Source organism: Eurosta solidaginis, chromosome 2 (assembly GCF_040869045.1).
Source record: "Eurosta solidaginis isolate ZX-2024a chromosome 2, ASM4086904v1, whole genome shotgun sequence".
Classification (NCBI taxonomy): domain Eukaryota; kingdom Metazoa; phylum Arthropoda; class Insecta; order Diptera; family Tephritidae; genus Eurosta; species Eurosta solidaginis.
The window spans coordinates 289,405,613-289,427,917 of NC_090320.1; the positions used below are offsets into that span (position 1 = coordinate 289,405,613).

A 22,305-nucleotide genomic window follows, 5' to 3' on the forward strand; every position below is an offset into this window, starting at 1 on the left:
TTTTTTTTAAAGTGGGCGCGGTCGCTCTCCGATTTTGCTAATTTTTATTAAGCATACATGTAGTAATAAGAGCCAAATTTCAACATGATATCTTTAACGACGGCCAAATTACAGCTTGCAAAACTTTTAAATTACCTTCTTTTAAAAGTGGGCGGTGCCACGCCCATTGTCCAAAATTTTACTCATTTTCTATTCTGCGTCATAAGTTCAACTCATCTACCAAGTTTCATCGCTTTATACGTCTTTGGTAATGAATTATCGCACTTTTTCGGTTTTTCGAAATTTTCGATACCGAAAAAGTGGGCGTGGTTATGGTCCGATATCGTTCATTTTAAACAGCGATCTGAGATGAATGCTCAGGAACCTACATACCAAATTTGATCACGATACCTCTAAATTTACTCAAGTTCTCGTGTTAACGGACTGACGGACGGACATGGCTCAATCAAATTATTTTTCGATCCTGATGATTTTGATATATATACAACCAACCGTTATACAATCAAAGTTTATATACTCTGTGAACTCTGCTCAACTGAGTATAAAAAATTGCTTAGTCATAAAAGGGGCGTTGCCACGCCCATTTTTTAAATTTGAAGTTTTTCCTAATTATTGTTATAAATCCACTTGGGAAATGAAATACCATTGATATAAAGCTCTTTTTAGTAAAAATATAGCTTATTTTATTCGTCCACGACCCTTTGAAAAATCTTTAATATAAAAGTGGGCGTGGTTTTTAACCCATTTCGTAAATTTTTTTTTCAAAGAATTCCCTATAGTAAAGGCAACGTCTCTCACGAATTTTGTTACGATAGGTTTCACGATTTTTGGTTTATGATTAATAATATTTGTAAAATTGATTTTATCACAAGTGGGCAGTGCCACCCCCATTTTAAAAAATTTGTTAAAATTTTTATCAAGAGTCTTAATATTAGTCCACTTGTCAAACTTCAACATTTAGGTGTATTGTTTACTAAATAATCAGGTTTTTTGTGTTTTCCAAAATGTTATATATTGTAACGAAATTGCTTGCAAATCCTCTTATTTGCAACCCTCTGCTAAGTTCGTATCGCTAAACTGTTGAATAAATAACTCCAATATTGAATAATTGAAAAATGGCCTTTATTACAGTACTTCACAATAACACTTATACTTTGCAACGAATAGCAAGCTTAATAACCAAACTGATTGATAGCTCAAATGAAACTCTACTATTCAAAATAATTCTGCTATAGCTCGCTAGATAGCGCTTAATCGAAATCTCAAATCAAAACTGAATTCCTTCTTACTCGCCTGCCCCGCTTTTATAGTTTACGCTGCATACTTCTAGGCTCTTCCATTTCCAGAACTTACCAACTATATTCGTGTGTGTATAGTTCTCATATAGTTTCTACTTGTTTACAATTGTCTACTTTTTAGCGCTTCTCAGATGTACATATGTGAGTTTGTAGTTTACAGTCTCCCGCACACACATAAGCGTATAAGGAAATTCATCTGTGTGTGACATCTCATCTCTCGCTGCCTTGTATGTAAATGTTGCTCGTCGGAATGTGTACGTATGTGTAGACGCAATTATTGATTCGTTTATGTAGATACATAATGATTGAATTATTGATGTGAATTCACGTCACTGCTTAGCATAGGCCTGGAGATGGCAGCACTCCTTAGTTTTGCTAATATTCGTAACAATATATAAAAAGTGGACGTGGTTATCATCCGATTTCGCTCATTTTCAATACCAATCTATTCTGGGTCCAGATAAGCTCGTGTACCAAATTTGGTGAAGATATCTCAATATTTACTCAAGTTTTCATGTTACCGGACAGACGGGCATAGCTCAATCTAATATTTTTTCGATATTGATGATTTTTATGGCAGTCTATATCTATCTCGATTCCTTTATACCTGTACAACCAACCGTTATCCAATCAAAGTTATAATACCCTGTTTACAAGTACAGTTGGGTATAAAAATTCTCTACAACTTAAGAAACATGTAAGAAAATCGTCTTGATTCCACACAGCGTTGCCAAATGTGCCGTATTGGCCGGGACATCCCTGCATGCAACTCTGTAAAGAAGAAAAATTCATCCCTACTGTGGTTCTGAAGAAGGTCAATGTTTGACATTTCCCACACCTAAATATTCACTTTGCATGGGGAAGTGTTGTGTTTTAAAATAACGTTTGAAAAAAGAACCCATAGAATATTGAATTCGCATTAAACACAGTAAACGTATTAATTGTTAGCCTGTTTCATAAAAATATTTGTTATGAAGAAATGAGTTAAAAAAGTTTAATTCTATCTAAAAATTATTTCGCCGAATGAGAAACCCATACAAATTTATAGGCGTTTCTTTTTTTTCAATTGTCCCCGGAAATTTTTAAAAATCCCAGGAATTTGGCTTAAATTTGAGCTTTGTCCCGTTAACACGAAATAAAAATCTGGCAACCCTAATTCCATACTATTCGGGCCATATTTGTGATGGGTTTGAGAATTCTAATTGAAAATCCCAAATTAAAGTTAGCCTTGTTCTCAAACCTGCAACATTAGCTCTAGAAATAAACTCAAACAACAATTCGTAGGCAAATTTTTAATATGGGATATTCACCAACTCTCAATTTAAGATACGTCAAACATTAAGCAAAAGACAGCTGTTTTGTTGGGCTTTGTGTATTTGTATTTGGAATAAGTTTTAGCTATTTTTTCTACAAAACATTTACACTTGCCGATATTACTGGAAGATAATAGATAAATGCATCCGATGGTGAAGAGAGTTGTTTTGTTGAATTTTATACACGGTGGAAAGTACGAAAAAAAAAATGACATTGAGCATCGTAATAATTTCGTTAACAAACCAAATTCCAAAGGGGATGTGTGTAAATCATTCCCACACTTCTCTTCAAAATAGTCCCTGAACCAAAAGTCTACGTAATGGATTAGAGTTCAAAAATCCATTTCTACCTTTAATAAAATTCGAAAAATGCAGCACAAATGGACGAACGTAATCACAATTTTACTTGTCATTAAAAAATCACATATAAACATATTTATAACATTAGTTTCTCTTCCAAAATTTAGAAATGCTTTGGGTTTATACAACACGCTCTCATCCATCCGAGGAAGTTATAAGAGAATACAAGAAAGTTGCAGAGACCTACGGTTTTAATGTAAATTTACTCGAATCGATCAGCCACGAACCATGCTTTAGATATGTAGAAGATTAAGTTTTAAATATATTTGATTAATATCTACTTTACATTTGTATATTATAAACATATAGTTGTCATTTGTATTTGTTAGATATATTATTATAAAACTGAAAATTTTTCAATTTGATTACAAAATATAGAATTATTTTATTACAAGTTAATATTTTTGCAATAGGTTATAGGCCTGTATTGTGAAATTTTTTAAATTTGTAACATGTTTGTTCGGTAATTCTCGGTAAGTTGGCGATTACGTAATTGTATAGCGATAACTACGAGCTGTGGAAATATAGAATGCAGCTTATTATGAAGAAGGAAAAGGTTTGGGATGCCTTTGAAGGTCCTGTTCCTGAATCTCCAGATTCCTCATGGAAACAGAGAGACACGTATGCTTCAATATTATTGAACCGGCGGTTGAAGATACGGAAATGGTTCGGATAAGCAGCTGTACGTATGCAAAGGATGCTTGGTCTGTCTTGTAGTTTACCGAGCACATGATACATTCATCACGGCGCTAGAGCCGCGAGATGAAAAGGATCTCACAATGACTCTTGTTGAGAATATGTTAATGGAAGAAACTGAGAAACAAAATCAACGTTTTAAATATGAGGAATCAATATATGTGATGGTATAATGGTGTGAAGATGATAGCGTGCGACAACATCGCGAGCTTGCGGTGGCTGGAGGAAGTGGTTCCAAACCTCAAGGCGAGGCACGAACGCGCTGTTTGAGGTGGTGGATAAAGCGCAAATCTTCACGGTACCAAAAGTTAAGGTGTAGATACCATACGTGATGAAGTCGGAGGATACACTGCGACTTCTGTATAATCAGAATCCGAACATACCGACACAAGGTTGGAAGGTGCTTACTGTATCTCGGCCTACGGAGGAAGGTCAGTTCTACATCTTCCAAATAAACAAGCAAGCGGAGGATATATTGTACATGCAGCTTGGAAAAATGTCCTTTTGCACATGAAAAATTTACATGCGACTCAGGAAAAGAAGTCCCGAGGATAAAAATCCTAACACGCTAGAGGTGGGCGAAGTCGAAAAGGACCTCAAAAGCCCAAGAGAAAAAAAACAGGTGGAGGTAGCCGACGTCACCACAAAGCTGTTAGAAGAGGACCAACCACCAAATGGTGCTGTGACTCGCACAGAGGAACACCCGGCACAACAGCTACGAGAGGCTGAAGGGGGCCTCGAATACTCTAAACCAAAAGGGTAAGGGGAGTGCGACGACGTCACGACGAAGGTGCTGGAGGGGGACAAACAGCCCAATGGTGCTGCGAGTTATACCGATAAATCTCCAACACAGTGAAGTGGCGTCGAACGAACTCCTCCTAACTCTTGAGGAGTGTTCGTTTGACGTGGCGCTGATCCAGAGGCGTGGCTCCCATCTGGAGGAAAGGTTTCTGGCCTTAGCGCGTAGGTTTGGCCTTTACTACGCGCAAACGGAAGGACGGGTGCGAGTATGGTAAGGAAACAGCTGCATTCATATATGCTGCCTAAATACACTACTGAGGACCTCGCAGTGGTGGCCGTTGAGCAAAAGAATAAGCAGGCATTTATTCTGGCGTCCTGCTACATGGCCCATGCTGCGGAGGTTCCACCGATGGAGTGCAAAAGGCTAGTACATGAAGAAGGGCGCAAAGGGCCGTTGGTCATAGGCGCAGATGCAAATGCGCACCACAATGCGTGGGAAGCAGTGGCGGCGCTAGGCGTCGGCGACGTCGGCCATTGCCGATGGCCTCTCGCCTGAGGGGGCCTCGCAAACAAGTTTTACAGCTACCTATTTATTTTGAATTTTTAATGACGCCAGTAATACCAGGCGTCTACAAACCCATCTTCGACAAAACATTAATTGTCACCCCTTCAACTCAATGCCGCTAGTAACGCCAGTAAATCTCTGTGCTACTCTCCCCTGGGTGACGCCACATTTAGTACTGGTAATATGACTGGTAAGCGACATCTGTAATTCGGTAATCGGAAGTTGCAGCATAATTCGGTAATCGGAAGCTGCAGCGTAAGAGCAAGAGACATCTGTTATCGAGATTTGCTGCTAGTCAACACTTCCACTCAATGCCGTCAGTAACGCCAATAACACTTGTGTTAGAGTGCACGGGGTGATACCCTGCTAACTCACAACTAAGCAGCGCCAAAAATTCTCTTGGCCTTATTACGCTAGCATATGGCGTGGTTGCTCTAGGCTCTAGGTAGGGCATGGTATCGTGGCGTAGGGTCAAAACACAGTTGCGTCAGATGGCGCAATGGTGTTAACTCATTGAGTTGATATCGGCCTCGGTATTGGCTTCATGGTATCGAAGCCAAAAACTAAATCGCCAATATCCACCCTTAGTCTGTCAAGACGACAAAGTTAAAATGTGTAGAATTTAATCACCGCTAATCGGAGAGTCAAGAAACTAATGGTGATGTCTTTTCTACACGAAAATATCTCCAGTTTCAGGGGCAAACATTTTTAAGATTCTCACTTCGCCCTGTGAAATTGTAGCCACTTAAAATATTCAGTGCCACCAAAAATTGTAACCATTTTTACAAAGAAATGCAGTTCGTGTGGTTGTTCGCTGTCAACCACGGTTGCCACTTTGGGTCCATTTCGACCAAATTTGGTCCGCTCCAAGCCCGTTTGGTCCGCTGGTCCTTTTTTTCAATTTTGGTCCTCTTTAGGCGAGCCGTCACGATTTTGGTACTTTGATTTGAATTTTGTTACTTTCATAATAATACGCAACGCTGATAAAAAATTTGCTTATTTGAACACCCTGTGAATGAAATCGATTTTCAGTAACTCTCACCAACAGAGCCGACAGCTATTGGCCGGTTTTACATAGGACGCTTTGTCGTGTAACATTGTGCGTGTCTCGAAGTAAGTGGCGTTAGTGCAATACAATTAGCAAATTTAATGTCAGATCCCGAAATAAAAGCATATATGCTGTTCCTCGCCCATATTCTTAAAATTATAAATACTGTAACGAATTTGCTGCAAATCCTCTTATTTGCAATCCTCTGCTAAGTTCGAATCACTAAACTGTTGAATAAATAACTTCAATTTTGAATAATGGAAAAATGGCCTTTATTAAAGTACTTCACAATAACACTTATACTTTGCTACTCGCTGGCTTAATAACCAAACTGATTCATAACTCAAATGAAACTCTACTATTGGCCGCCAGATCGCGTGCTTAATCACTAACTGATTGATAGCTCAACTCAAACTGAACTGAATTACAGCGCCTCTACATCTGTCGCCTTTTATACTCTTTGGTTTCCTCGTTCGCATTTTTCTAGAATCTACTAGCATTGTCCATGAGCTCTCAAACTTCTCAGCTATAACTAAAATTGCACAATTTTATACATCTTTTAGGCGCTTCCAGAATCTACTAGTCCAGTAGCTCTCAAACTTCTCAGATATATGCATGTGTTAGTGCATTGACTCTCCGCTGCTCGTATACGTACATGGTACATATATTTAGACGCAGTTATTGTTTCGTTTATGTAGATACATAATGATTGAATTATTGATGTGAATGTTTGTAGTTTACAGTCTCTCGCGCACACATAGGCGTATAAGTAAATGCATCTGTGTGTGACATCTCTCGGCTGCCTTATACATATATGTGTATACATCAGGAACATTCATTTCATAGCACAATTGTCCCTCTGAATTCACACGCATATGATTCGCTCTGTCGTCGTTAATTGAGTTAGTCGTCGCTTGGCACTTGGCGTAGCAACATCAGTGGTGGGTATAGGCAGATCGGTATCAAAATATGTATGAAAAATTATGCGCGATAAACATGTCCGTTGCTTGCTAGTAAGCGACTAAATGAAAAATCAATGTACCCGCACGATCATCGCGACCTTTGCCCTCTCACTAATACAGATGCACTTTCAGTTTTGAATGGCCCTGGTATACATGATTTGATTATTGACGTAAATATCGCTTAGCATGGCCTTAGTGATGGTATAGCTTAGTGATGCTAATATCCGTGACACTGCCCTCCACCTAAGTCTGATCGCTCCGATCAGACAAATCTCTCGATCTAAACGCTGCTAATCTCTCCAAATGAACCAATTTTATTTTGGTTCGTGGTTTGGTAGTGGTTTGTATGCGGTACACTACATCGTTGATCCGTTTTACAACTTTGTATGGACCTTCCCAGTTACACTGCAATTTCGGGGACAAACCTTTTTTTCGTTGTGGGTTGTATAGCAGCACCAAATCTCCTTCCTGAAACCCTTCCGAATTAAGTGCTTTATCGTACCGCGCTTTCATCTTGCAACTCATAATCTTTGCTCGTTGCCTTACCAGATTGTGTATCTCTCTCAGCTCTTCTTCCAAGACACCAGTGGATATCTTGACATTCCTCTCCGCATCGGCATCTATCCCATACTTCAAATCAGCTGGCAGTCGAAGGTCATTGCCAAAAATTACCTTTGCGGGAGTTTGGCCCATTGTGTCATGTACTGCCGATCGGTAGGCCATCAAGAATAATGATATGTGTGTATCCCAGTCCTTATGGTACTTGTCTACTACTTTCCTTAAATGCTCCTCCAATGTTCTATTGAAACGTTCCACCATACCATCGGACTGAGGATGCAATGCAGTTGTCCGTGTTTTCCGAATGCCCAAATTCTTGCACATTTCTTGGAACACAGCTGATTCAAAATTCCTGCCTTGGTCAGAATGTAACTCCATTGGTACACCATACCTTGCAACCCATTTGTTTTTAACCACTTCTGCTACTGTTTCTGCTTCTTGGTTTGGGATTGGGTATACCTCTGGCCATTTACTGAAATAATCCATAACCACCAGTACGTATTTGTTTCCGCGGTTGCTAGTAGGAAATGGACCTGCGACATCCGTGGCGATCCTTTCAAATGGTGCATCTGAAATATACTGCTTCATCTGGCCATGACTTCGGGTTTTGGGCCCTTTCGCTCTTTTGCATACCTTGCAATTGGCAATCCACTCGGTGACCGACTGACGGCAACCAACCCAATAGAATCTCTGCTTAATTTTCTCGAGTGTCTTCATGATTCCAAGATGACCTCCACTTGGACCATTGTGCAGCTCGCTGAGCACGTCAGGAATCCTCTTTCTGGGAACAACTATCAGTTTCTTCTTGCATTGACCATCCTCACTCTCCCGTACTCGATGCAGGCAACCGGATATCAATTCTAAACTGTTCCACTGTGTCCAATATGACTTCGCAATGGGACTCTCTGCTGACATCTCCTCTCTGCTTGGTCTTTCGTTTCGTTCGAGCCCTTGCATAACATGTGACAGATCTGTATCTTCTAGCGTACACTTTCTTAGTTGTTTCTTGTCCCATTCATCCGTACACGTTATAGTCATTAGCCGGACATCTATAATATCTTCTTTAGCCTCGGCCTTTGAGCAGTGCCTGCATTCCAGACTACATGGTCTTCGTGACATTGCATCAGCATTTCCATGGGTACTACCTTTTCGATGCTCAATGGAAAAGTCATAGCTTTGTAGTCGCTCGATCCACCGTGCCAATTGTCCTTCCGGATTACGGAACTGCAGAAGCCATTTCAACGCTACGTGATCTGTCCTGACACGGAATCGCTGGCCGTAGAGGTATTTGTGAAAATGTTTAATGCACTCTACCAATGCCAACAGCTCTCTCCGCGTAACACAGTAGTTCCTCTCTGGTTTTCCAATTGAACGGCTGTAATATGCAACTACCTTCTCTTGTCCATCGACCAGTTGTGATAAAACGGCTCCTATAGCATATCCGCTCGCATCTGTATCTAGAATAAACGTTGATCCTGGAATCGGGTATGCCAACATTGGGGCAGTGCACAACCGCTCTTTCAATGTTTGGAAATCTACTTCTTGCCCCTTCTTCCATTCAAAAGCTTTATTTTTTCTTGTTAGCTCGTTGAGACTATGGGCTACGCTGGAAAAATTTGGTACAAATCGGCGGTAATATGTGCACAGCCCAAGGAAGTTTCTCAATTCATGCAGATTCTGTGGTCTTGGCCAATCCTTTACTGCCTCTATCTTTTCATTCGCTGTACAGACACCTTCTGTCGTTACTTTGTGGCCCAAATAATTTACTTCCTTTTTAAACAGCGTACACTTTTTGGGACTTAACTTCAGACCAGCGCCAGCTATTCTCTGGAAAACTTCCTCCAAGTTCTTAAGATGTTCATCAAAACTCTTTCCCAATACGATGATGTCGTCCAGGTACACCAAGCATGTTTTCCAATGTAGTCCTTTCAGTACCTGGTCCATGAGTCTCTCAAAAGTAGCTGGTGCATTACAAAGTCCAAAAGGCATCACTGTAAATTGCCAAAGACCATCACCGGCACTGAAGGCTGTTTTCTCTTTATCTTCCTCCTTCACTTCAACTTGCCAGTAGCCACTTTTCAAGTCCAGTGTGGAAAACCATTTCGTACCAGATAGCGCGTCCAGAGTGTCGTCAATTCTTGGCAACGGGTAGCTATCCTTTTTCGTAACGTCATTCAACTTCCGGTAGTCCACGCAAAACCTCATTTTTCCATCCTTCTTCTTTACAAGTACTACCGGTGAGCTCCATGGACTAGCTGATGGTTCGATGACGCCGCTGTCACTCATTCTTGTATGATTTGACTCACAACTTCCCGCTTCGCCAGTGGAACACTACGTGGAGCTTGACGGATCGGCCTCGCATCTCCAGTGTCAATTTGTTGTTTGACAACATTGGTGCGGCCTGGTTTGGAACCATCCTGGTCAAATATGTTCGCGTATTTTATGAGCAGTTGTTTTGCCTTACTCTGATAGGCTTCCTCTAGCCCATGCGTCCATGCCGTGATATCATTTGAAAGATCAGTATTTCTAGATGAACCGTGTTCCTGGAGCTGTTCAAAGTTAATAACTAATTCGGCCTCTTGGCATCTTCCCAAAATAGCTCCTTTGGTCAAATTGAATGGTGACTTGAACTCATTGAGTACTCTTACCGGAATACGTCCATCTTGTTTTGTCATAGCCAGGGTTTTTCCTACAAGTATGTTCAGTGCTGATTTATTTGCTGCTTCGACAACCCACAATTTGTTTGTCCCACAATCTCCATCAACCTTTGCCCAGATGACTGCTTCTGATTTTGGTGGTATTTGCTGACTCTCTTCCACCAGCACTCGTTTACTGCTGTAGCCTCTCTCGTAGCCGAAATTAAGTGGCACATCCATGTTCTTATATCGCATCGTCTTGCTTTGCATATCGATGTTGATGCCTTGGTTGATTAAGAAGTCCACTCCAGTTATGATTTCATCAACAATACCTGCCACTATAAAATTGTGTAGTACCGTGACGTTCCCAATTGCTACTTCACATTCTACTTCTCCAATTACCTGGGTGTCTTCTCCAGTGGCTGTACGCAATATTGCTCCTAGCAATGGTCTTATCTTCTTGTTGACTAAATCCGCTCGAATGATGGAATGAGATGCACCCGTATCTACAGTCAGTAAACGTTCCTTTCCACCCACATGTCCTCCGACAGTAAGATTGCTCGACCTTCTTCCAATTTGTGAGATAGAGATTATGGGGCATTCAATTGAGGGAGTCAGCTGTCGCCCCTTGTTGCTGACTTGCTTTAGTTTAACGATTGATTTGTCTTGGAGATTTGCTCATCTCCTTCTGCTCTGCGTTTGCGACCACCCACATTGTTGGAACTGTTAGGGTTGGTGTTACAATAACGCGCCATATGCCCTGGCTTTCCACACTTAAAGCATTTGACTGCATCATTATTCTTCTGCTGCGTACCCTTCAATGCTTCCAAAATTGCGTCTACCCAGTCTGGCTTTTCCACTTCCTCGCGATGAGCTTTGTACGCTGGCTTACTCAAAAGTGAGGCTGTTTCCTGAGTCAGTGCATGCGATACCGTTTCAGCAAACGTTAGTTTTGGATTCGCATATGTAGCCTGCTTCGTTTCCACATCTCGTATGCCATTTATGAAGCTCTGGGTTTTTACCCTTTCAGTGTATTCCACGGGTGCGTCCGCATTTGCAAGATGAGCCAATCTTTCAATATCTGAAGCAAACTCCTGCAATGTCTCATTTGCTTTTTGGTAGCGGTTTTGCAACTCAATTTGGAATATCTGTTTCCTATGCTCGCTTCCGTAACGTCTCTCTAAAGCGCTCATCAATGTTTCGTAGTGGTTTCGCTCGTACTCTGGGATGGTCTGTAAGATTTCCGCGGCAGGCCCTTTCAGTGCCACGAACAGAGCTGCAAATTTATCTTCAGCATTCCATTGGTTCACTGCTGCGGTCTTCTCAAACTGTAGCTTAAAGACCTGGAAAGGAACAGAACCGTCAAAGGATGGTGTTTTTACCTTTGGATTACTAGTTGATACTGCTGGGCCATTTAGTTGCAACTGCTCGATACGTCCTCTCAAAGCATGCACCTCGGCCTCGATTTTTTCTTCAAACTGTAAAATTTTTGTATCTTGCGCCTCCAACTTCGAGGAAATACGTCCTTCTAGCTCTTCCAGTTGAGCAGAGATCTGCGATGATATCTGTGCTGAAATTTGAGCCGACATTTCGGATATCCGTGCCTCTTGTGCTTCCATCTTCGATGTAATCTGTGTCGACATTCCTGACATACGCATTTCTTGTGCTTCAATCTTCGATGTTATTCGTGTCTCTTGGGATTTCATCTGTGATGACATATACGTTTTCTGTTCTTCTAGTTGAGATGACATATACGTTTTCTGTTCTTCTAGTTGTGATGACATGTTGGTGGATATTTGTGATGACATTTCTGTTATACGTGCCTCTTGCGCTTCCATCTTGGATGTTACTGTCGATGTTTGAGCAGTTATTGCAGCCAATATCATGTTCAAGTCTGAGCTGGTAATTGTCTGCGATGTTTCGTTTTTCTCTTCAATTTTTGTTGTTGTCTCGTCCCCATCAGGATAAAACACATACTCGTCCACATCAATTCCTTCTGCTTCCATTGCCTCTCGTAGCCATGCCTGAAGTTCGAGTTTAACGCCGCTTGTATTCAATCCACACGGCTCTCCAACTCCTTCTTCAGTTGCTGGATCTTCAATTCACTGAACTTTGCCATGTCCAAGTTGTATTCCCAATCTTCGGAATTTACTCAACAATTCCTCTTCTGACACCAATTGTAACGAATTTGCCGCAAATCCTCTTATTTGCAATCCTCTGCTAAGTTGGAATCACTAAGCTGTTGAATAAATAACTCCAACTTTGAATAATGGAAAAATGGCCTTTATTAAAGTACTTAACAATAACACTTATACTTTGCTACTCGCTGGCTTAATAACCAAATTGATTCATAACTCAAATGAAACTCTACTATTGGCCGCCAGATCGCGTGCTTAATCACTAACTGATTGATAGCTCAACTCAAACTGAACTGAATTACAGCGCCTCTACATCTGTCGCCTTTTATACTCTTTGGTTTCCTCGTTCGCGTTTTTCTAGAATCTACTAGCATTGTCCAAGAGCTCTCAAACTTCTCAGCTATAACTAAAATTGCACAATTTTATACATCTTTTAGGCGCTTCCAGAATCTACTAGTCCAGTAGCTCTCAAACTTTTCAGATATATGCATGTGTTAGTGCATTGACTCTCCGCTGCTCGTATACGTACATGGTACATATATGTTGACGCAATTATTGTTTCGTTTATGTAGATACATAATGATTGAATTATTGATGTGAATGTTTGTAGTTTACAGTCTCGCGCGCATACATAGGCGTATAAGTAAATGCATCTGTGTGTGACATCTCTCGGCTGCCTTATATATGTGTATACATGATTTGATTATTGACGTAAATATCGCTTAGCATGGCATAGCTTAGTGATGCTAATATCCATGACAATACCTTAAATAAAGAGTTCCAATCAGAAAAGATTCGTCTGCTATTCCTATACCATCAAACTGAAGCACACTTCAAGCTTATCTTGAGCAACTTCATGCATAATGAGTACATAAAAAATATTTCGTTGTTTTATAGCTTTTAAACGGTTAAGCGTCTATTAAGTAAGTAAGTAAGTAACTAGTAGTGAACAGCCGAGGCATTGTTAAATAAAGCCCTGCTAAAAATCCAATGTAACTAGGCTCTGTTGATGCGCGCCTGTAAATATACCACACAATTTGGATAAAAAAACATGCTTTGTGGATTGCATTCCAAAAGAAATAGATATTTAGCATTGCATTCTCGAAAAAATTATATACGGCTTTGCATTTGCTACGTTATGGCAAATACGCAACCTTGATGCGTTGCAAATATGTGACATAAGTTATATATAGACCGATCTCTACGATTTTTTAGACAACATTGTAATATATGTAAGCATTGTTTGAAATTCGAAGCTTCTATCTGTTAAAATGGGGCAGAAATTACGAAAAGTGCCAAAAAGTACCCTTATATTCCCTACTTTAGGGAGTTCAGAATTTTGTGTATTTGAAGTTGGAAACGTTGCTACAGCAAATGAAAGCTACGGATCCTGTACAACTTTTTTTCGTTTAAAATTTTTGTTTGCATATTTTCTTTTGTTTTGATAGTTGTTAATTTGCTATTCAAAATTGAAAAAATAAAATACGGGTTTTTATGTTGCGTATTTGCCATGACGTAGCAAATGCATAGCCGTGTAATTTTTTGGCGTTTTGTATAAAACTACTACACTCCCCTATAGCATGCTTGAAAAATTTTTATTTAAGTGATAAAACTTACTACCTTGAATTAAAAAATATTTTTGTTGGAAGTAAATCTGAAGTATTTCTTGAAAGCGATAACTTTACAAATGTACAGCGACTTGTGGTAAGAAAAATATTTTAGATTTTTATATTGAACTCTTAAAGCAAATGCAAAAACGCTGATTTTGAGATGTGATATGCAAGTTTTATGTACAACATAATAATACCGACAAGGTATTAACAGAAACCGAAGCTTCTATAATACCGTTAATAAATAACTTTTCGTACTTGAATAAATTGTTATTTTAAGCTTGATAAAGACGTTTTAGCTGTTTGCGAAAAAGTAAGCTTTTATAGAATATAGAAATGGTATGAACGAAAAGTGTTTTGAAGAACTGCTTGGTTTTGTATATGATTTACTGAGTCTTCCACATAGTTCGGCGGACGCAGAGCGAAAATTTTTTGAATAATGTTAGCCAAAGGACTTTGTACGCAAAACCCAGGTCCTCATTACGTTTGGTCGCTGAAAAGTTATACAATGAACTATATAAAAATGTTTTTATTATACGTTTTTTTCGACGTAGCCCAGAATATATTATAAACATATATGCTTTAAGGTTTTAAATAAATACACATACATATGTGTATAACACTGAAAAATATGCCCATATGTGATAAAATCTAATTTATTATCATCACCAATAATTATCATCAATTTTAATAGAAGCACTTTTTGTTTGTTTGTAACGTCGTGTTGTTTTGTACTTTTTAAGTAGTTGATTATTACATGTTTGTATACCAATAAACGAAAACAAATTTTGGTCCTTTTTTCTACGAATTTTGGTCCCAAATGGAAACAGGCTGTGGCAGCCGTGGTTACTGCGCCAAATGCTCAGCGACAACTAAAGCCGTAGTTACCCACGAACGTACGTAGAAAAAACGTGTAAGCTGACACGACATAACTTATGAGTGTGCAATGTAAACGAAAACTCATCGACGTTCAACGCACGTACGTACGTAGCCCGGAACGTAGACCCCAAATGAATTTTGATTTTTTCCGTAAGGACGTGTCAGCTGATCGCTCTCTCACTAGACAGAGTTGCCTAGTAAACGTTTGTGCGCTAATTTTTGACCGTTTGCAGTTATTATACAAAAAGGGCTAAAGATTGTTTAAAATTTTGTTGAAATATCATAAAATTATTATATAAAATTGTAGGTTACAAATAAATGAAATAGAAATTCTTATTCAGTATTTGTTTCTGCCATTTTCACCATGAAAATTTGTAATTCCAAAAGTTGATGTTTGCATAAGCATGCATCCAAACTGGTCAATGGCAACTGTGCTTTCCTGTAAACAATACACACACAAATATGTTATGCACACATTGATTCTTACGGGCTTGAGGGTTCGGTCAAACGTGTTTCGTACGACAAACGTCCGTACGTACGGCACACGTCGGTGGGTAATTGCCGCTTAACTGCCGCTTAAATCATTTGGTAAGCAAAGAGCGCAACCTGTCTGTGGGAAGAGCGTAAAGGCGGTGACACAATGACATTTTTCATATAGATGCGTTTAACACAAGCTTATGCATTCCAATAACATCGCCACAATCAACCAAGATGTTGCGTTTGTAAATATGAAGGAACTTCAGACTTGGCAATTGAAGTTTATTACGCCTTGCCCATTCACATACAAAATTTCGCGAAGCACTGTAGTAAACATTTTCCCTATACAGCAAAAATACTTGCTAACATATTTTGTGTCGTATTCAATTGTTATATTGCAGTTTTTAATTGTCAAAAATATTAGAAAATTTACCAACCAGTGGGAAAAATAATTTCACTTGCAAAGTGTGCCAACACCCTTAGCCAAAGCAAATGTCAAATTCTTCTTCTTATGATTTGCTTGGAACAAAATTGGGGAGTTGGCTACTTTTCAATATCGGATGGCGCTAGTGTCGCTCATTCTACCATTCTCCATAAAAATACATGCAATATACTCATAATGCATAAGCTTTTGTTAAACTCATCTATAAGAAAAACTGCTTATGTGTCGGAGCTGTCACCTGTTTGTCTGATCAATTGATCTATGAAACTCCGATGTCTGCTTTAAATACTTGGGATTTAATCACAAGGCGGTTGAATGTATCAGTAACAAGTAAAGGTGTCTAAGTTCGGGTGTAACCGAACATTATATACTCAGCGTGAGCCTCAATTGTACATTTCATTTCAGATAAATTACTATTCTACATAACACGTGGCATCGCCCGTCTCCCCATTTCCTCTTACAATAAAACTTGATAAGTGAAATATCATTGATTCAAAACTATTTCTTGCTAAGTTATGGCTTATTATTCTAGTCTACGACTCTTTTAAACTAGTTTTATATCTAAGTTGCCGTGGTCTTTAACCGATCCCGTCCATTTTTACTAGAAATATTTTTTGCTATAAGGAAACTATGTGTACACAATTTCATTACGATATGTTAATATTTCTTCGAGTTATGGCTCCCGAGACATAGAAAATTGATTAGTCATAAAAGGGGCAGTGCCACACCCATTTTCAAACATTTTAGTGTTTTCCAATTTAATGTTATAATTATATTTAGAAAGTAAAATTCTATTGATACAAAGCTCTTTTTCACTAAGATATAGTTTATTATTTTCGTCTACGACCCTTTTAAAAATATTTTATATAAAAGTCGGCGTCGTCTTTAACCGATCGTCCATTTCTTCTAGAAATATTTCCTGCTATAGGGAAAATTTTTGTACCAAATTTTATCACCATCTGTGAATTTTTCTTCGAGTTATGGCTCTCGACACATAGAAAATTGATTAGTCATGAAAGGGGCGGCGCCACGTCCATTTTTTTAGTTTCAAGTTTTCCTATTTATTTTTACAAATACACTTGGGAAATGAAATACCATTGATATAAAGCTCTTTTTTGCAAAGATATAGCTTATTTTATTCGTCCACGACCCTTTTAAAAATCTTTTATATAAAAGTGGGTGTGGTCCTTAACCGATTTCGTAAATTTTTCTTCAAAGCATTTCGTATGGTAAAGTCAACCTCTCTGCCGAATTTTGTTACGATAGGTTTAACGATTTTTGATTAATAATATTTGTAAAATTGATTTTATCACAAGTGGGCGGTGCTACGCCCATTTTAAAAGAGTTTTTAAAATTTTTATCAAGGGTCTCAATATCAGTCCACACGTAAAATTTCAGCATTCTAAATGGTAATCAGGTTTTTTGTCTTTTCCAAAATGTTATACATATAAAAAGTGGGTGTGGTTATCATCCGATTTCCCTCATTTTCAACATCAATCTATTCTGAGCCCAGATAAGCTCGTGTACCAAATTTTGTAAATATATATCAATATTTAGTCAAGTTATCGACGGAAGGACATGGCTCAATCAATTTTTTTTTCTATACTGATGATTTTTATATATGGAAGTCTATATGTATCTATCTCGATTCCTTTATACCTGTACAACCAACCGTTATTCAATCAAAGTTAATATACTCTGTGTGCAAAGCACTCTGTGTATAAAAAAGCATGTAGTAGATGTGGAGGCAATCACGATTTCAGAGATTGTGTATCAAATGTATATACATAATTGTGTAAACTGTTGTGAGCTAGTCCAGAAAAAATCGATAGAGACTGATGTACAGTGTACATTGTACACCATGCTGCGTTTAGCAAGGAATGCCCAGCATATAAATGATATATTCAAGTTAAAACCAAAACTAGAAAGTAGCAATCAAATAGTACCAATTCAATTTGTCTATATCTCAATATTAATAGTATTTTAGGGAACAAAGTAGAATTGGAAAGACTGACTGAAATTAACAATCCAGCTGTAATACTGTGTACTGTAACATGTACCACAAATTTAATGACGAATGGGGAGTTGAGCATACAAATTTATAACCTAGTCAGATGTGATTCACATAGTAGGCATACTGGTGATGTTTTGGTGTATGCGGATGAATCCATCGAATATAGCATTAAGTATAATAAAGTAATGGCTAAAAATATGTGGTGTATTCTTATGATATTGAAGCATTTTAATCCAAAATGGCAAATCGGTGTGGTTTATCACTCACCGAGCACAAGCGATGCGGATTTCATAAACTACTTACGTACCGTCTTAGGTTGTACTAGTGAGCTGTCTGTTAATAACATTCTAGTAGGCGATTATAATATTAACTTAAATAATATGTCAACATATAGCATACAATTATTTGAACTTTTTAAATCATACTGTATGTATCAAACATTTGATTTTGATACTCGTATAACCGATGTTAAACAAAAATTGATTTACTTTTTTCGAATACTAAAGACATAGTGTGTGAAAAGTTAGATGATCACCAAATTTCCGATCATGAAATAATACAATTTAAGATAAAAATAAGCCCTAAATTTAGAATGAGGAGTCCTATAAAAATTACGTCATAATATTGAATCACTTACAGATCAATTGCGTATATGTTATTTTAGCAATTTTGACAGAGTAAGTTTGGATAACAAAGTTTCTATCATTAATAACAATATTATGAGTGTTATGAAAAATCTAACTTATGAAAAAGAACTTCAATTAAAATTAATAAATAAATGGTCTCACAATGAGTTAGCCCATATGAATAAATATAAATTTGAACTGTATAAAGCTGGGCAAATTTCAGGAGAATGGGATGAGTACAGAAACATAAAAACAAAATACAAACAGCCTGTCAAAATTAAAAAAATCAAACATATGGAAAATAAAATAAATAGTAATAGTTATTATAGTAAAATGATGAGGAAACATTTGAAACAGGCAATAAGTATGGGAAAGAAAACTACATCTATCAAGAAAATAGTAATAAATGGTTTAGTTTATGATAATGAATGGAAATTTCCAACAATTTAAATTATGTAGATAGCATTCAAGACATTAGTAGTAATATAGAAGTATTTGATAGAGATGCTAACTAATGTTGTCTTTAAATTTGACCAAGTTAGCACGGATGACGTCGTAAAAATTGTCAGTAAGCTTAAAGCCAAAAGAGGTGGGAAAAATTGTTATCGGATGGTGTTGTGAAAGACGTAGTACCATATTTAGGTTTTTTCTATACTCAAATTATAAATGAAAATTTAAGCAGTGGCATATTTCCAACTATTTGGAAACCCTCGACTATACTCCCAATAGAAAGAGTTGCAAATACTTTTGAAGCAGAGGAGCTGAGACCAATAAATACTTTGGCTAAAAATTATTTAGTTCAGTATTTAGAAAATAATAAGATACTTATACCTCAACAGTCAGGATTTCGACAAAATAATTCTTGCGAAACAGCTTTAAACATGATTATAGCTGAATGGAAAGAAGAATTTAATAACAAAAAGTCGATCATTGCAGTTTTCATTGATCTCAAAAGAGCCTTTGAAACTATCGATCAGAAAATATTATTACGAAAATTATCAAGCATTTATTAAAGATATTGAGTTAGACTGGTTTGATAATTTCTTAACAAATCGTAAGCAAAAAAACAATAATTGGTTCAACATTATCGGACGAAGTTCAATTTAAGATTGGTTTAGCCCAAATTATAAATGAAAGTTTAAGCAGTGGCATATTTCCAACCAGAAAAACTACAAAGTGATTTAGATGCTCTCTATATTTGGCTGTTTGAGAACAGATTAAAAATTAATATTGAAAAATTAAATATATGGTAATCACAAGGAAGAATATAGCTCATTTTGAAACTATTAAAATAAATAATACTAAAATTGAAAAGGTGCATACGATTAAATATCTCGGCATTCAAATACATTGCAAACTAAAATTTGATGGCCATGTTGATGTTGATTATATAGCAGGTAAAATAGCTAAAAAAAATTTATTTCATTCAAAGAACCTGTAGAAACTTGAGTAGTTATTATAAAGCAAAAGTTTATAGATCCATAATTGAGCCATAACTTCATATATTCTTCTACTATTTTCTTTATATTGAAAGATTCGCAAATCGATAAACTACAAAAAATGCAGAATAACCCTTACACGTTTATAAGGAAACCAAGGTAGTAAAAATAACTTTTTTGGTTTGTATCTATTTATTTTGGTTTAGTTCAACATAAAATTTAAGAAAAAAATTTAAATTTTTATATTTATGTGTTTTTTCAAGGGGACCTATCTTAGGAATAACAATTGCAACACCACCAATTCCCCCAATCCAGTTTCAGGGCCGCTATTTTTTCTTCCAGTATACAAGTCAAACTGAAATAAATATCCCGTAGAAGTATCTGCCCTTCACCATATTTTGAATCCCCATTTTGTGGGCTCATTCTTCACATGTCTCATTATATTGTGATCTTTGAACTTAACCATATGTTCGTCTATTGCCTGGGTCTAGGTATTGGTCATAGAGCTTTGAAAAGCTCGATTGAAGTTCTTCAAAACGGGGCGTATTTTGAAAGCTCTATCATAATTTAGATTATTACCGCGGCTCTTTAGAATTGTCACTGAAATGTAAGTCTTTTCTTATTTCTTCGAAATGGCTTACAGTCATCACATTAACAATGGAAGGAACTCCCATATCAATATCTGTAGACCAATAGTTCATTCCGAAGAAAGCTTTCGCCCTTTATTACTCATAGTAAAAGATCGGCCGTTTTGTTCAGCATAACGTATTGATTCAAGAACTATAATCTTATCAACTAAGTTTTCGAAGTCAGCAACCTTATCGAAAATGTTTACAGGAGTCAATTCCTCATCAGAAGAGCGATTGCTATCAGCAATAAGAAACCTGCCGAAGTCGTATTCTTGTTCCTCCAGAAAATTGTGGGGAAAATACGCATTTTTTCGCCCATTAAAAGATGTGCCTGGTTTTGAGTTACATCTTGCTCAACAGGGGTTGGGTAAGGTTCAATTTCAACAGCAGTCCCTCGGTATCCAGATCTTGCGCTAAAAATGTTTGGTCCTCTTCATAAGGAACAAACCATCCTCGTCGTCGCTGTTATCAGCCATCAAGACTTCTATGAATTCTTCTTCCCGTAACGAGAATTCTCTGCGTTGATTTGAAGACATTTTCGGCACCAAAATATAAGAAAATAAAAGTGAAAACCTAAAATAGTTACAAAGCATAAAATATGAATAGTTGAAATCAAAAGTATTTAATAAAGTAATAATTTTACTTACCAGTGAGTATACATCAAGTAAAAAATGATCGAGATATATTGTTTAGATAGAATTAAACAGTTTTAAATACTGATGAATTGTTAAAGAGATCTCTGCTTCTTTATCCACGAGTATTTACACACATAACGGTTTATATCCATGTTGCCAGTGTTAAAGTTTAACAAGGATTAGTAGAGTTTAAACAAAATGAAGTAAGAAGGGTTTTGGGTTGCCAATATTGCTGAAAAGGGTGAAAATTTCTCGGGGACATATATGTCCCTTATGCGTGTAAGAGATAAAGCTATGCGCTTTATATTAGGTAAACGTTTTGATACCCCCATTATATATGCTACAAGTTTGAATTGGATGAGCGTAAAACAGCAAATTTTTTTAAACAGTATGAAGTTTATATACAACATAAAAACAGGAAATTTGCCTGATATCTAAAAACAAATATTAAATTTAACTACGAGGACAGAGAAAGTATTTTAAATTACCTAATTACAAAACGGAGTTTGAAAAAATAGTATTTTTTACAAATTTACGAATTACCTGCAAATGTTAGGAATTGTGATAATAACTTATTTAAAAAAAGATTATATGCTCACGCGAAATCAATGAATATAAAATAAATATTAGGATTCGGATGGATTTGTGTTACATGTTTCAAATTCAAATTCAAATTCATGTTTCAAATTCAGATACAAATTGAAGGTCAAATTCATACGAAGTGCATATTGTTAATTAATGCAATAATATTTTTAAGTGTTGATCTAGGCTCCAAGAGTCGTAATAAATAAAATAATAAATAAATAAACTTAGCCTTCCCTACTTGTTTTAAATTGTTTTTATTGAAGAACTTTTTTTTGATTTGAAACACAAATCCTTAACGTTTTAATTGGTATGTATTTCACAACAAGTTTTTAAATTTTCAATAAATAAAACAACTTTTTAGAATGAAATGAAATGAAACTTCAAACTGTTGTCTAACATGTAAGGAGGGCTAAGATCGAGTGTGACCGAACATTACATACTCAGCTGCCAAATTACAGCTTGTAAGACTTTTAAATTACCTTCTTTTAAAAGTGGGCGGTGCCACGCCTATTGTCCAAAATTTGACTATTTTTCTATTCTGCGTCATAATCTAAAAGTAATTTAAAAGTTTCATCGCTTTGTCCGTCCTTTGGTAATGAATTATCGCACTTTTTCGGTTTTTCGAAATTTTCGATATCGAAAAAATGGGCGTGG

At 37.1% G+C, this 22,305-nt stretch overlaps 2 protein-coding genes across 7 annotated transcripts in view; one reads left to right on the forward strand and one right to left on the reverse strand.

The window, feature by feature from the left end:
* The window catches only part of LOC137241145 (uncharacterized), a 31,144-nt gene extending 27,774 nt beyond the window's left edge, over positions 1 to 3,370 (forward strand). For both annotated transcript variants that reach the window (XM_067768437.1, XM_067768438.1), the window contains exon 6: positions 3,079 to 3,370. In XM_067768437.1, coding sequence (XP_067624538.1) covers positions 3,079 to 3,224 — 146 coding nt within the window. In that variant the 3' untranslated portion in view covers positions 3,225 to 3,370. The remainder of the gene's footprint in view (positions 1 to 3,078) is intronic.
* Positions 1 to 22,305, reverse strand: part of LOC137241140 (tropomyosin-1-like) — an 857,608-nt gene that overhangs the window by 576,698 nt on the left and 258,605 nt on the right. The window lies entirely within an intron of this gene.